At 33.3% G+C, this 13,920-nt stretch overlaps 1 protein-coding gene across 2 annotated transcripts; it reads right to left on the reverse strand.

The window, feature by feature from the left end:
• Positions 1-438: 438 nt before the first annotated feature.
• On the reverse strand, positions 439-13,461 carry LOC133199429 (uncharacterized). Of its 2 annotated transcripts, none has more exons than XM_061335233.1 (14): positions 13,379-13,461; positions 11,677-11,751; positions 9,799-9,826; positions 6,415-6,662; positions 4,943-5,073; positions 4,592-4,725; positions 3,475-4,515; positions 2,408-2,562; positions 2,069-2,156; positions 1,951-1,986; positions 1,752-1,854; positions 1,479-1,671; positions 1,219-1,333; positions 439-1,049 (listed from the first exon to the last, which is right to left on the reverse strand). In XM_061335233.1, exons 1-14 carry the CDS (start codon positions 13,382-13,384, stop codon positions 856-858), a joined length of 2,547 nt encoding a protein of 848 aa, XP_061191217.1. In that variant the 5' UTR covers positions 13,385-13,461; the 3' UTR covers positions 439-855. The 2 variants fall into 2 exon arrangements, with proteins under 2 accessions (XP_061191217.1, XP_061191218.1); XM_061335234.1 differs by lacking the exon at positions 13,379-13,461 and adding an exon at positions 12,764-12,894.
• Positions 13,462-13,920: the final 459 nt, after the last annotated feature.

Below are 13,920 nucleotides of genomic sequence, written 5' to 3' on the forward strand. Positions count from 1 at the left end.
TATATATATATATATATATATATATATATATATATACCTTAGTGTGGCATTTTCTTATATTACTATATGTTTGTAAATTACTGTAGTAAGAATAATCTAGGTTTCCGCAAGAATTATTCTTCCAGAAACTTAGATTATTCCGCCCACATATGATGCCTGCGTCAGTGTTCCTCGTTCAAACGAATTAGGGCATGTTCTGGAATTTCAGTGAACAAATTTATGTTTCCTGTATATGAAGCTTTTTGGTATTGGCTATGAAAAAAATTATTCAATAGGTAAAATGAGGCAATTCATTTGGATTATAATCCGGATTATAATTATCCTTTAATAAGCTTCATAGAAACGTTACGTCTGCGTTTAGTTCATAAGAGTCAGACAAGAGGCAATTTAAAGTATAATGCCCATAGATTTTGACCCTTTATAATACGAAAACATGGCTTTACGTTAAAATAATTTTAATAAATGTTGAACAGCATCAAATAAACAACAAATTGATACATACAAAATAAATAGTAGTTGCCTTAAGTGTCCAAATCAACATTACAACAGTTACAAACTTAACCGGAAGTTCTGATTCTGTCAAGAGCTGCAATTTATTTTACTAAATATTAGAATGCTACAAAACCACAACCGATTTAATGATTATGTACAAAAGTGCAAGGAAACCTTATTTCCAAGCATCGAATTGCCTTTGAGAACGCACTCGGAAACTTTCAATTGTAAAATGCCTTCAAGTCAATGACATTGAACGGATTAACTCAACCGAGGCTGTTATCCTTCTCTCTCACACGGACGGTGTTAGGATCTGGAGTCTCCAAACCGTGGTCCGGGACTGGAGCCTTACTCGACCATCCTTCACAGCCTGTTTAAATTGTTGGGTTCCTGTTTGAATTTGTCAGTAGACTGAGTCATTGTCTCCTCTATCAGAAACGTGAGTTTTCTGTAAAGCACCAGAGTGACAGCTAGCGACAATAGCAGAGGGATGAAGGAAGACACACAGATTATAACAAAAGTGTCGATGCTTGTCTCGGAACTATTGCTATCTGTAACTAAAAAAAAATAAACTTTTTCAACTTTAAAAATAAATTTTGATACTGGAAAAATATTATTTTTAATAGTATATGAAGGTGAAATCAGCTTAAGAAAAAAAACAGTATCTGATGTTTTATTACAAACACTCAGTGACTTCTTTTTCATTCAGACTGTATGTAACCTTACCCTCTCGTCTACTGTGGAGTGGTTTTTCATTACTGTATAAAACTTTGACTTTGAGATCAACATACATTCTGTCGTATTTATCTCCAATATACCCAGTGCCAACTTGACATGCATCCTTTCAAAAGATCACAGGTAAACAGTTGTTAACTTTGCTCTTTCGTTAACATGACGTATTTGTTATTTGTAAAGAAACACATATAAGATGTAATTTATAATTCTTGTAGAAACTAACTTTCACTGCAATAATACAATATACAAACCTTAAAACATTCCCCTGAGTAATCGTAACAGAGAAGAACTTGGCACCGGAAGTAAACATCACTACTTCCAGAAAATCTGGCACTCTCCAGGTACCCGGATGAAAAAAGTTTTGGGTAATCCAACTTTCCTGTTGTCACTTCGGAAAATGTGGAGTTTATGGCGAAAAGATCGCTCTCTGGTCCCACCATGCATCTGACAAGAGAAATGGATGATGACTTTATTAACGGACATGCCTGCAAACTCAGTCATCAACACTAGGTTAAATGCCTCACCCATTCTGGTCAATAAAGGTAACTGTGGGTCCACCATCATTCCAAATATCATTGGATTTAGCAATGCAATTCGTAAAACGAATTTCTCCAGCAGCCTTTGTACCTGTAAAAGAATTAATGTATGTATTTTTAAGGTGCATATTGCAAAGTCTTGGAAGGAAAACAATTCAGAGCATAGGAATTTGCCTCGTACAATTACCTTCTGGATAAGCTTTCAAGTCGTACGTCTTGGAACCTACAAAAATCAGATAATCTTTACCATGTAGATAATGTAATATAATCAAAGAACTGTGAGGATTCACAGCACACTTAATTACCTGACGCTAAAGCAGTGTCTTCATCTATACTACCGTCACAGTCGCTATCAACATGGTCTCCACTAAAGCCTAATGTATTACTGCATCTCTAAAATTTCAAACAAGATAATTTAATCGCAGTAGAAAAAAGAATCCGAAGAAGCAAGAAATCGACAGATTAAGATTGTATGTCCTTTAATGGTTGTTCTTTTTTGGAAGAGTATATCGTGTTGCATAAATTAAAATTCCCGATTTTGCATCAATAATGAAAGCATGCTTTAAATGAAATATTGCGGAGTGTGCAGGCAAAGTTTTTTTTTAAAGATTTTATAAATGAAGAAAATTCCACTGATACATTACCGAGACGTTGTCCATGAATGATTTGGGAGGTATCGTCACGGAGATCTCACGATTGTCCCTCAAGAGTACCAAAAATGATTTACTTGGGTGAGAAACTTGTACTCGTGGTCCAAACCATATGTTTATTGGAAAAGTGAGTCCCATGTAAGATATTCCTGTAGGAACACAACAAAATCAATATTAAACGATTAAGTAACTGAATGTTTTGGACTGTATTATTAGGCGGAAATAAGAAATTTTTGCGTTATAGAAAAGACATGATATTAAGGTTTAATTATCAAAATATATTGAAAGTTACTCGTTTTTGATTTTTTTTTTCATTTTACAACAATTTAAATAGAAAACAGTTAAGCATATTGACAAAAGTCCAAAAGTCAGTTTTCACTTCTCGGAATTTTAGTGTAGTTTTCTAAGAGGGAATATTTCTCTCGAAGACAGGTTAAACGGCTAAGGTGGCATATATTGCGCTTAGTGTAATTGACAAAAATGAAATTAAAACATTTTCACATCGCTCAGCACATCCTCCTTGTAGAGCCAGTTGTACTCTGAAAACTTATTAGCATATTAATGTTCTGAACGACTTTTTAACTCATCAGTTGTGTGATTTTTGAACTTAAAGATCTAGCTGGAAACAGTCCTAACAATGTTAGACCTTACTGGCTTTATTCAGTGAAAGCACTGTTTAACCTCGGCTTTCTATTGTTGTTTGGATTTTCCCATCACCCCTGAAGACGGAGCACCCGAGTACCCTTATCTTTCTTACCACGACAGTACTAAACTAACCTATATGCACATTGTCATGGAGCCATTTTGACATTGTTTAAGAATCTATTAAAAGTTTGTGTTCTCGTCTCTCTACTTTATCAGCACTATCAAAAGCACTATCACCTCGGTGAAAGATAACTGATAGCATAGATTAAAGACATTTGAATATATTTAGAATGTAATTGATTTTATCCAGTTGTAACGGCTCCGTGTGTATACAAGCCATGGAATTTCTGCATAATCTGATGCAAATTTATACTTCATTGAGGAGCTCTCTCTCTCTCGTGCTCTCTCTCTCTCACCTGAATGTCGGAGAACACTTGACCACGATAATGTGGATCCATTCACTACTCCAGCAAGATATCCCCATATTTCCAGATCAGGTTGAAAACCATCTTCGATCACTATTAGAATTTCGTACTCTTTATTAACGAAAGTTCCGAAGCTATAATGTGTAGACCACTGAGAGAAAGGTATCATAGAAGCATATCCCTTCACATCACCCGCTGGCGCTGTCTTAAAATATTGTCCACACGAAAGTGGTGCACTAGATTCTACTAGACAGTGGTGAGTATTGGACGAAGTAAATGTTGCACTTTCATACTGCGGTATAGTATTTTCTACCGAGGAACCATCATTACAAATGTAATTTATCACAGTACTTGGAGTCAAAGAAGTACAAATAATTTCCCCAAAAGTGGGAGGGAACACAAATTTATTTCCCATCTTTGTAGTATCTGCTATCTGTTCCGCGTATCCGTCAGTGCTATCCGTGATACTTTTGGCTCCCACAAAGACAGCTACGGGTTTTGTGGAAACGATCCTCAACTTTGTTAAAGAATCCTTGGCGAGCACCTGCACAGATTCAAACGGCTCAAGCGAGCTTAGAGAGAACGGCTTGTCTAGATTAGTGACGTCACCTTCTAGTGATATATCAGTATTACTCTCAGTTGCGAGAACCACAACTGTATTATCCTTAAACAGTTTATTTATGACATAGTCTCTTCCCAAATAATTTGTTGGAAATAACGAGAAAAGTGTTGAACTCTGAGCAGATAAATAATTAAATGAGTAAACACAGATTTGATGTGTGGAAATTATATGTATAGATTTATTAGTCACTCGTTCTGAACCAGTATGTGGTTCTATACTCAATATTGCGGCTTTAAAACCGAATTCTCCAACAAAGTTGATTAAGTTTTCGCTGCCATTAGAATATACAAGTGTTGTATTTACAGGTTGTGTTTGACGATGAGAAATTATAAGATAGTTCGTAAAAGTAGCATCGGAATCCGAGTCTTGTGGAAGAGCAAACCAAAAATCGTATCCACATGTTCCAACACCTGAAAAAGAAGCTTTTTATGATTTGTTTGACAAGGAAACTAAGAAATCCACCGAAACTTTTCATAGCATACTCACGGTACTCGTTATTATAGTAGTATTCTGCTTTGAAATAAACACTGTCCCCAAGATTAACAGTAGTGGCCTGCTGATTCCTATCATTGAACAGTTCAAATCTTAATAAATCTTTTTCTGCGGGCAAAAACGCAGACCTGAAATTTCAAATTGAAACACTGATAATTGAATGGGTTAAGATTTCCCTTCCTGTTTAATATGGGAAATTTTTACTCTGGTGTTAAAAGTGAGCACAATTAAAAGAGCAATTTGCTTACTAGTATTTGACAACAGTATGACAATTTAAATGTTTTGGGCCTTCATTGTTGTTTTGGCTGATTACACGTAGTAATCATGTATTGATTCCAAACTCACCTCGGCAAAACAGCGTTTGTTTGACTACCATCAGATCTGTCACAAACGGCATCGAAGAATGCATCATTCGTTGATTTTACTCCCGGGTGTTCGAATGATCGTACTCGAAGTCTGTACTCGTTAATGTTGGTCTAAAACATATTTGAACTATACTGTTATTCTAAGGCTTACACTAAATCCTTTGTAATTTCTGGGTTACATATAACTGTAACGATTGAAAATGTGTTCACATAAAACCTAAACATACTGTACTTTACTTTATCTCTATTACCACCACCATAAGGTTGATCTAATTCTGAAACTTTAATTTATATATGCAAGAACTGAAACTTCAACAAGAGACGGATCCCTTGACTTACAAACAGATATACACTGTAGTATAGTCTTTTCAGGATGCGTATACTCTGAATTTTTCCTTTAATCTGACCTTTTGCTTTAACATTATTTATTGAAATTCTAAAGTTATTTTGTTAACCTTGTTAGGTGACTGACAAAATGTTCTATTAATCATGAAAATCGAGAACATAATTTTTATCTTCATGAATTAATATCGGCATCGTTTAACTTACATTTTAAAGAAAGTACATACATGTGTATAATCTACTTTGAGAGGTACCATAACCTATCGTACGTATAAGGTACAATCTATATACGAACACTGCTTTTAAACAACTTGCTGTACATATCATTTAAATCAATCTACATTCACGGCTTTTAAAAGAATTAATGTATCGTTTAAATTTGTTTTTAGCACCGACTCAAAGTATCTTTCAAATTACAGCATTGATGAAAATATTTCCATGGTTGACTCAAGTCGTTAACATACATAGCTTCGTTTGATCGTTGATCGCAAACATATATTTGGTTCCAGACAAAATGCATAATCCCCTTTTTATTGCGTTATGATAGACACTTGTGCAATCATTTTTCAAGGGTTTTTTTTTTAAATATTAATTCCCAAATTAAAGTATGTTTGTGAAATTTATGGATCGAATAATCCAGATACGTGAAGTACTTTTAAAAACAAACGCCCAGACTTCAAGATTCAATAAAGAATAATTACGGGTAATAAGGAAGCCAATTACCCGAGAAAAAAATTGGTTCTGATCACCAAATTTTCCTGTTTCATCTTTTCAGATTTCCTGTCTATCAATCTTTTTTTTACTGTATATTTTTGGAAAAATCTTAAGTTTCTGTTTTGGACGTTGGTGAATTATTTGATGTGTTGTGAAATAGTGAGACTAATGTTCCTACTTTCTGGGCGGGCACGCTGTGTTTGAAATGAAATCGACAGCGTTCATACCCCCTTACTGTTGTCTACTCGGCAGAAATAAATAACAAATGGCAGATGCACTGTTGAGTGTATAATGCATGAAGTTTTTTTTTAAATATTTTTTGTCGGTGAAATAGATCTATACATACTTTAATTTCTTTGCATTTTATAAAGACAGAATTCAATCGTTAAAACTTACAACTACAATTCCACATGGATATCTGTCTGAGGTGGCGTCAAAAGTCACCGTAATAGAAAAGGGTGTGGCCAGCTCACCATTTCCGGTCACCTGACAGCCTTCGTCATTGATAAGCCTACTTAAGGTTGGATCATTCTCCCGCGCCGTGTACACAGACATCATCGATATGACGTCATTTTCCTTAACTATACTTAACGACATTCTCAGGTTCTGGTTATTGGTGCCGCTTAATGAACATGCCACTGTAGCTGAAAAGAGTTATACCGACTTAATGAACATGCCACTGTAGCTGAAAAGAGTTATACCGACTTAATGAACATGCCACTGTAGCTGAAAAGAGTTATACCGACTTAATGAACATGCCACTGTAGCTGAAAAGAGTTATACCGACTTAATGAACATGCCACTGTAGCTGAAAAGAGTTATACCGACTTAATGAACATGCCACTGTAGCTGAAAAGAGTTATACCGACTTTAATTTTATGCAAAGTGTCCATAAACCTTGGCCTCGCTTGTAGCTGGAAATCTTAGACCATTGAAGATATAAAAAAAATACAGTTTGATGAGGACTCTACACGTAATAAATTCCAAAATATTATCCACCCCCTGGGGCCTGATCCCTGGACTTGAGGGACACGAATTGTACCATTTTTGCAGAGAGCTAGCTGTTCATTATAAATCCGACATTAATCATGCAAACATAATGCATGCTAGTGTCCATTAAGGGAGCTCGAGAGGAGAGGATTTTCCAAGATATATATATATATATATATATATATATATATATATATATATATATATATATATATATATATATATATATATATATATATATACAGGGTTGTCCCTAAGAATTGAAATAGCAGGGGACATTAAAAAAGTAGAAGGGGGTTTGGGGTTCCTCCCCTGAGAGGGGGTTGAAGGGGAATATCAGAAAACCAGGGGATTACGTCATTATAGGTGGGAAAAATTCGCCATTCGACAAATTCGAAAGTTGAAAAATTCGACAACCCTGTTAATATATATATTTATCATATACTTAGTAGAAAATACATCGATTCCGCACTGTACGATACGGATGACGTCACAATACCCCATATCAGGGACCTGTCCGAAAATTAACTTGATTTTATTTAAATATAAATGTAATATATTTTATTAGTAAAATTTTTTGACTTAATTTGTTTTCAATGACCTAAAATTGGCTCTATTAGATTTAAAAGAAAAGGCCATAAACATGCACGAAACATTCTTAAATGACTTTATGTGAATTCGCATGTTTAGTATTTTAAATATATGATAAATAGAATACTACACACTGAAATTCATATGTCATATCAGCCCTCGGGCCCCATATCATACCATGATATGGGGCCACTCGGGCTGATATGACATATGATATGGATTTTAGTATGTAATATTCTCTCTCTCTCTCTCTCTCTCTCTCTCTCTCTCTCTATATATATATATATATATATATAAGGCCCACTCAGGGGCCTACAGACGAAGGGGATTTGAATTGTATACAATCAATTCTAATTGAATTCATAAAAACAGTTTTGCACACTAGATGTCTTGCAGGAAAAAGATATCAAGGTTGTAATGTTTTTTCAATATATATGGCCAACCCTATCCCACCGTGGAACCTTAGACTTAGCCCTGGACAAAAAAAAAAGAATTTTGTCATTTTGACAAAGGGTTAAGTCCTCATTGTTAACAAACCAAAAAAAAAACTGCCTGTAAAATTTCCACTAATTAAGATTTTCAAAGGTTTAACGTACCTTCAATGCATGGCTAACTTAGCCCCAAAGTGAGACCTGAAGCACAGTTCTGGTCTTGTAGAGTAGGCTTTCCCCTCTAAAATCTCTAGAGTAGGGATTCCTTGGGGAAAACTGGCTGTACAGGAAATCATACTCTACAACTGCGGCGTTGTAGGGTAGGATTTCCCCCATAACCACTCCCTGGAAACTGTACTATAGAGTAGGATTCCCCCTAGGGGAAATTTTTAAAGGGCACCCTATAATTATTACACATAGTAGGATTTTTTCCCCGGAAAATGGAATCTGGTGTGGGATTTCTGTAGGGCAAATCCTGCTCTAGAGAAAATTTTCCAGGGAGAAATCCTTCTCTAAAGTCAGTTTCCGAGGGGGGGGGGATTTTTTACGGGGGAAAGCCTACTTTACAAGACCGGTGGTCATGAATTTTACAGTTTGGGTAGAGGAGTAAGTGTTTACTCTTTGCTAAGCCTAAGGGAAACAGTTTGCCTGCTTAATATTGATGAGAAAAAAAGTTTTTTTCAGGGATCTACTGTATTTTTAATATTTGACTACCTCAGGGCCTGAACCATGAACCGAGGAGTCTTGAATTTTCCTTTTTTTTTCTTTTTTTTTTCTTTGTTTTTTTTTTGTTAAGGGCTTAATGAAAACAGTCTTACTGTTTGATGTCCAGTAGTAAAGAAGAAGATTTTTTAAAATTCCCATTAATTTTTAGAGTTTTGGCAATATCCTCAGGCCCAGATTGGCAGAGTTCATTCCTTCCTGACTTTTCGAAATTTATGGACGACGCACGACGACGGACAAAAATGGATAGCAATAAATCACCTGGGTGATTCAGCTGACCTCATAAAATATTAAATCATTTTTTTTTTTATAAACTATGAAAATCAGCAATGAATTGATCTCTGCTGAAAATGAAATAAACGTTTTATTACCTCATTGTTTAGTAAGAAGGAAAGGGCGAACCTTAGTAAGGTGGAAATAATGGAAAGTAGATCGGTATATCTAACACATAGAAATATATCTTTGCATATCTCTAGCAGTTTCCTACGGTGAATCTCTGCATCAATTTATTTTAATTTTTAGTCTTAAAAATTTTTATTGAGTTACTTAGATAACAATTAAGGAAACAAGTACTACATGTCCCTAACAATAGGATGTCGAAAATTCGTGACAGTATATGAAATACTATTCCAAATGAAGTGTGTTTTAAGTGATAAAAGGCATATTTAGACATTGTTTTGTTTTGGGGGTTTTTAATGAATTTTTCTCTTGTACGTGTAAGAGCACCCAAAGGAAAGCCACTTGTCCAAGAGAAGAAACACGTACATAAGAACATTATTATTATTTTATTTCATGTCACTTAAAAATTTTCATCTTTATAGATTGAATCGGGCCAGCCTAGTTACCAATACATTTCTGAGTCCATGTCTATACATGGGTTAACCACTTCTATGCCATAGAAAGACCCCTTTCAGAGAAAATTTGGGAAAATGATGGATCATCCATTGCCGTCAAAGAAGTGTACGTGTGGTCTATTTTTCCACAAAGCGAAAGTTTTGAATTCAATTTAAAGGTTGACATAAGAATTACATAAAAATTAGCCTACCTTTCTCCGATCTCACGTTACAAATAACCTGCAAAAATTGAATCAAAAAAATTGTTACGTGATGCAATTCACACATTTTTGGATTTTGAATTCACAGAATTTACTGGCATTTTACCAGTTAATACACCTATGTTGTACATTCTTTAAGGTACAGGTAAAATTCTATTCTTTAGATAATCGTTGAGATTTATATCATCTTTTATTTTTTATTGTATTCAAAACTATCAATATCAGATTCCCAAAACACAAAATCATACACATAAAGAGAGGGGGAAATAGCGAGATCGTATAATTCTATTGTTTTAAAGATGTATCTTTCATTTAAACGTTTTTTTTAAAAAATCTTTTTTCAATCATTGCTATTTAAATTTTTCTGTCGTTACATATACTTCAAAATTGCAAGTACTTAACCTTAATCATGACATAATAAACATACACATGTAAATCATTTATTAGTACATTATGTGATTGAATGATTCCTGGCTTTCCATTCGCCTGAAATCCAATATTCTAGATCATTAAAAGAATATGCTTACCTGCATTCTACCTTTCAAGTGAACATATGTTTTTGGACCAAAAAAAATCCAAATTGATATGAGTAGTTATGTCTCATGAAAATTCTGCGTCTCATTGCATTGCTAGAACTTTAACAACTTCGAACAATTGAAACGAAAATAGTGATTTGTGCTTCTCGAGTCTGCATGATATAATCATTAAATATTATAAAATAACTGTCATGGTATTTATTTTTCGAAGTACATTTACCTATCCCTTAGGACTCGGTGAATATTGTACTTCTAGGGTAGCTAAATCATCACATTGACCTTAAATATAGCAATATTGTTTTCAGATTCATGAATAGATTCTCTTTAAAAGCGAATAAATGGTAAAAGAGATACACATACAACATATTACAGTGCGAAAGAGTAGAGCATATTAGGACTGCGAAGAGCAGTCATAACTCATTCTGTCAAAGTCAGAACTCAATATATACAGTTTTCTGCAAAACAAGAAGTTGTCTGCACATTTCAAAATCTTAAGCATTTGATTTGCGTATACACAATATTTCTTTACCATAAAGTTTTTCCGAATATTAGACAATACAAGAAGTGGAACTCGGTTTCTAATTTGATTGTTATAACCAAGGACCTATATACTAGACATTAGTATATAGCATATATTTAGTATATACATGTAGGACCCTGTTATAACACAAATAACACACTCTTTCATGTCTTAAAACATTATTCTATCATCCACCTTTTTTTTTAAAAAAGGGGACATTTTTCAATTTTCTTCACATTCGAGCTTTAATTTGCAAATTCTCTATGTTATAGCTTTTCTGAAATTATCAATTTATCACTAAAACATTTTTTTTAAATAAACTGATCTTTGATCTTTTGGTTTATTGTAGTGGCAATAAACTTTTCGCTTTGAAAACTGATAATTCCAAAGCAGGTTTTTTTTTTATCGCTCAGTAAAACATTAGAAATGTTAGACCTTTCTTAATATAGATTTGTGTAGAAAACAATTTTTAAAGGTAAAACAATATATATTATTATATTATTTGATAATCCAAAAGTAGCAGAGAAATATATATACAAAAATCTAAAACCTCATGAACAAATTCAAATTAAAAATTTCCCTTACTATTTATGCGCAGATAAATTTCCTTATTAAAAAAAACATTATATAGTAATAAATTGTTTATTTAAATGAAAAAAAAAGACTGTTTTTTGCTTCAGCCAGTGGTGAAAATTTGTTGTGCTCAAAGACATTTTATACACCAGGAAACAAACATAGATGTCCGCGCAAGTGGTTACATTTGTGCTTTGTCTTTCATGTTAAACTATAACAACTATCTTTTGAAATACCTACGTTTGACCAAACCACAAACCATGCTGCAAAGATCACCATACTAGTTCCGTATATTCCTCTATCTTCTCTCATTTCCTGAAAATAATGTATTTATATTTTTTTTGTCCAAATATTCTTTATGCTCCAGATATAGGTGTAAATCGTTTACGTTAAAGACATCAGTAGAGGGTTTTATTTGACGATTTAAATGTTATTACAGATGACTATGAAGAAATACTTAGTCCATAAATTGTCACCACAAAGTCGCCTTTTTTTCTGGATTTCAGAATTTCGAAGAATTTAAATTGTGAATATATACAAACTGTGATGAAAATTTAAATAATATAATATGAATTAGTACATTTTAAACTGCAATCAGTTTTTTTAACTGAAGTCTTATAGTGATTATAGAAAGATCATAAATAATCTGAAATAGCACTCATTGATTTAAATTCATTTCACATGCATGATATTTTTTTAAACTTAAAATTGATACTAACCCCGAACTTAGAATTTCAAACAATTTATGATCATAAATTATTTTTCAGCAAAAAAATTCGTCAAATATTTTTTGTCGTTTACACACTTTCTATACTTTTGTTAAACCCTTCCTCGGCAACTTAAGAAAGATTTATTGTAAATATGAAGAAGAAGATTTTATCAGATATATACATTTGTATACTCCTTTAAGAACATACTTTGCTATCTCTTACACTATCAAAAATCAGAATACATTGTAAATGTCCCAAATTTTTAACTAAAAATTATTTAAAACTTGTTACAGACCTTTGACCTGTTTTTTATAACCGTAACCCCCTATCCCAACTCATCCGCAAAAATCAAATTTCTATGCAGTAGTACATTTGAGTTTTATTTATAAAAGTGAAAGAAATATTTTATGAAATGTCTTTGGAAGAGATGAGTAAATTAACATATTTTATACATTATTGTTTTTTTTCTCATGAAATACACAATTCTGTAAATTGCTTATGGAGAAAGATAATGTTAAAACAGGGTATATTTTATTTAAGTTGTACTGTATAAAATTTCGAAAGTTTTGTTTCGCCTGACAAATGAGAAAAGTTGAACGAAAAATCTTAAAACTTACCACTAATTGTAACGTATATTTCCATGATAACTGTAAGTGTCTAAACTCTATGCTCCAGTTAATTAATGATATTGTTTTGCCTTTACAGGTTGTCCGACTGACCAAAGGATTTACAGAAACGTGTGCCTGTCCAGGTACGAGGTTGCCATTTATATAGACGCCTCATCCTTATTTCTATTTTATCAAATTTCTTAAATTGAAAATTCAAAACATATGTAAATGAATGTTATAGATCGTTATCACTGCTAAGCGTTAACCACACACACAAAGTCCTCTAAGGAGATGATCCAAACTGACTCCCCTATATTAACTAGATACAAGAGAGACAGAACGGGGGAGACGTTATGATCTTCAAATACAATGCAGAAAGCCTCCCTTATATGCATCGTATTCATCAAAGAGAAAAGTGAAGGTCTTATCTTGATGTTCCGTAATAAAACTGATGCTATCTACCTTGAAGCTATAACTATTTCATTAAGGTCACTGGGGATCTTAAGCAGACCGTAAATTTTATTTGGAACCTTGGAATACAAAACCGCGCGATTTACAAGTACTCATAAATTGAATGACTTAATCACTGTGAGAAATTCCGACGGAAAATGCGGAAGAACTTACCTTCATTTTTTGTTGATTTCATCCTGTATACTTAAATTTAAGTTCTTATATATCGCTCGCTTCTCCCAATACATAATCCGGTTTTAAACAAGTTAACGATACTCCTAATGACATTAGATTTTCTGATTATTTATGGGAATTTATTCTCGCCATTTCTGGTCTGTTGCTTTAAGTTTGAGCCTTTAGTCGACCGGAACCAAATTTCACATATCTCATATGACTGGCAAACAGCCCACTCTAACCATTGGGATATTAAATGTTTACCTTTTTTCATCAGCATGTTTGCGATTCCTAAACAATATGCATGTCGATTTAAAAAAAAAAAAGAATTTGGCACCGGAAAATGAATCAATGCCTAAAGTATTATTTTGACTGTTATATAATTAGTACATAGCTTACCAAGAGAATATTGTGATAAAACAACTTACAATATATTTCTGAACACCCTTCAAGACGAAAAGAAAATATTTTTTATCTTTATTATATTTCTACAAAATATCATTTCACACATGTTGAATCGATCAGAATAATTCATTTTGATG

The sequence above is a fragment of the Saccostrea echinata genome, unplaced genomic scaffold, assembly GCF_033153115.1.
Source record: "Saccostrea echinata isolate AGI-Se365-2 ecotype Australia unplaced genomic scaffold, CSIRO_AGI_Sech_v1 ptg000034l, whole genome shotgun sequence".
Classification (NCBI taxonomy): Eukaryota; Metazoa; Mollusca; class Bivalvia; order Ostreida; family Ostreidae; genus Saccostrea; species Saccostrea echinata.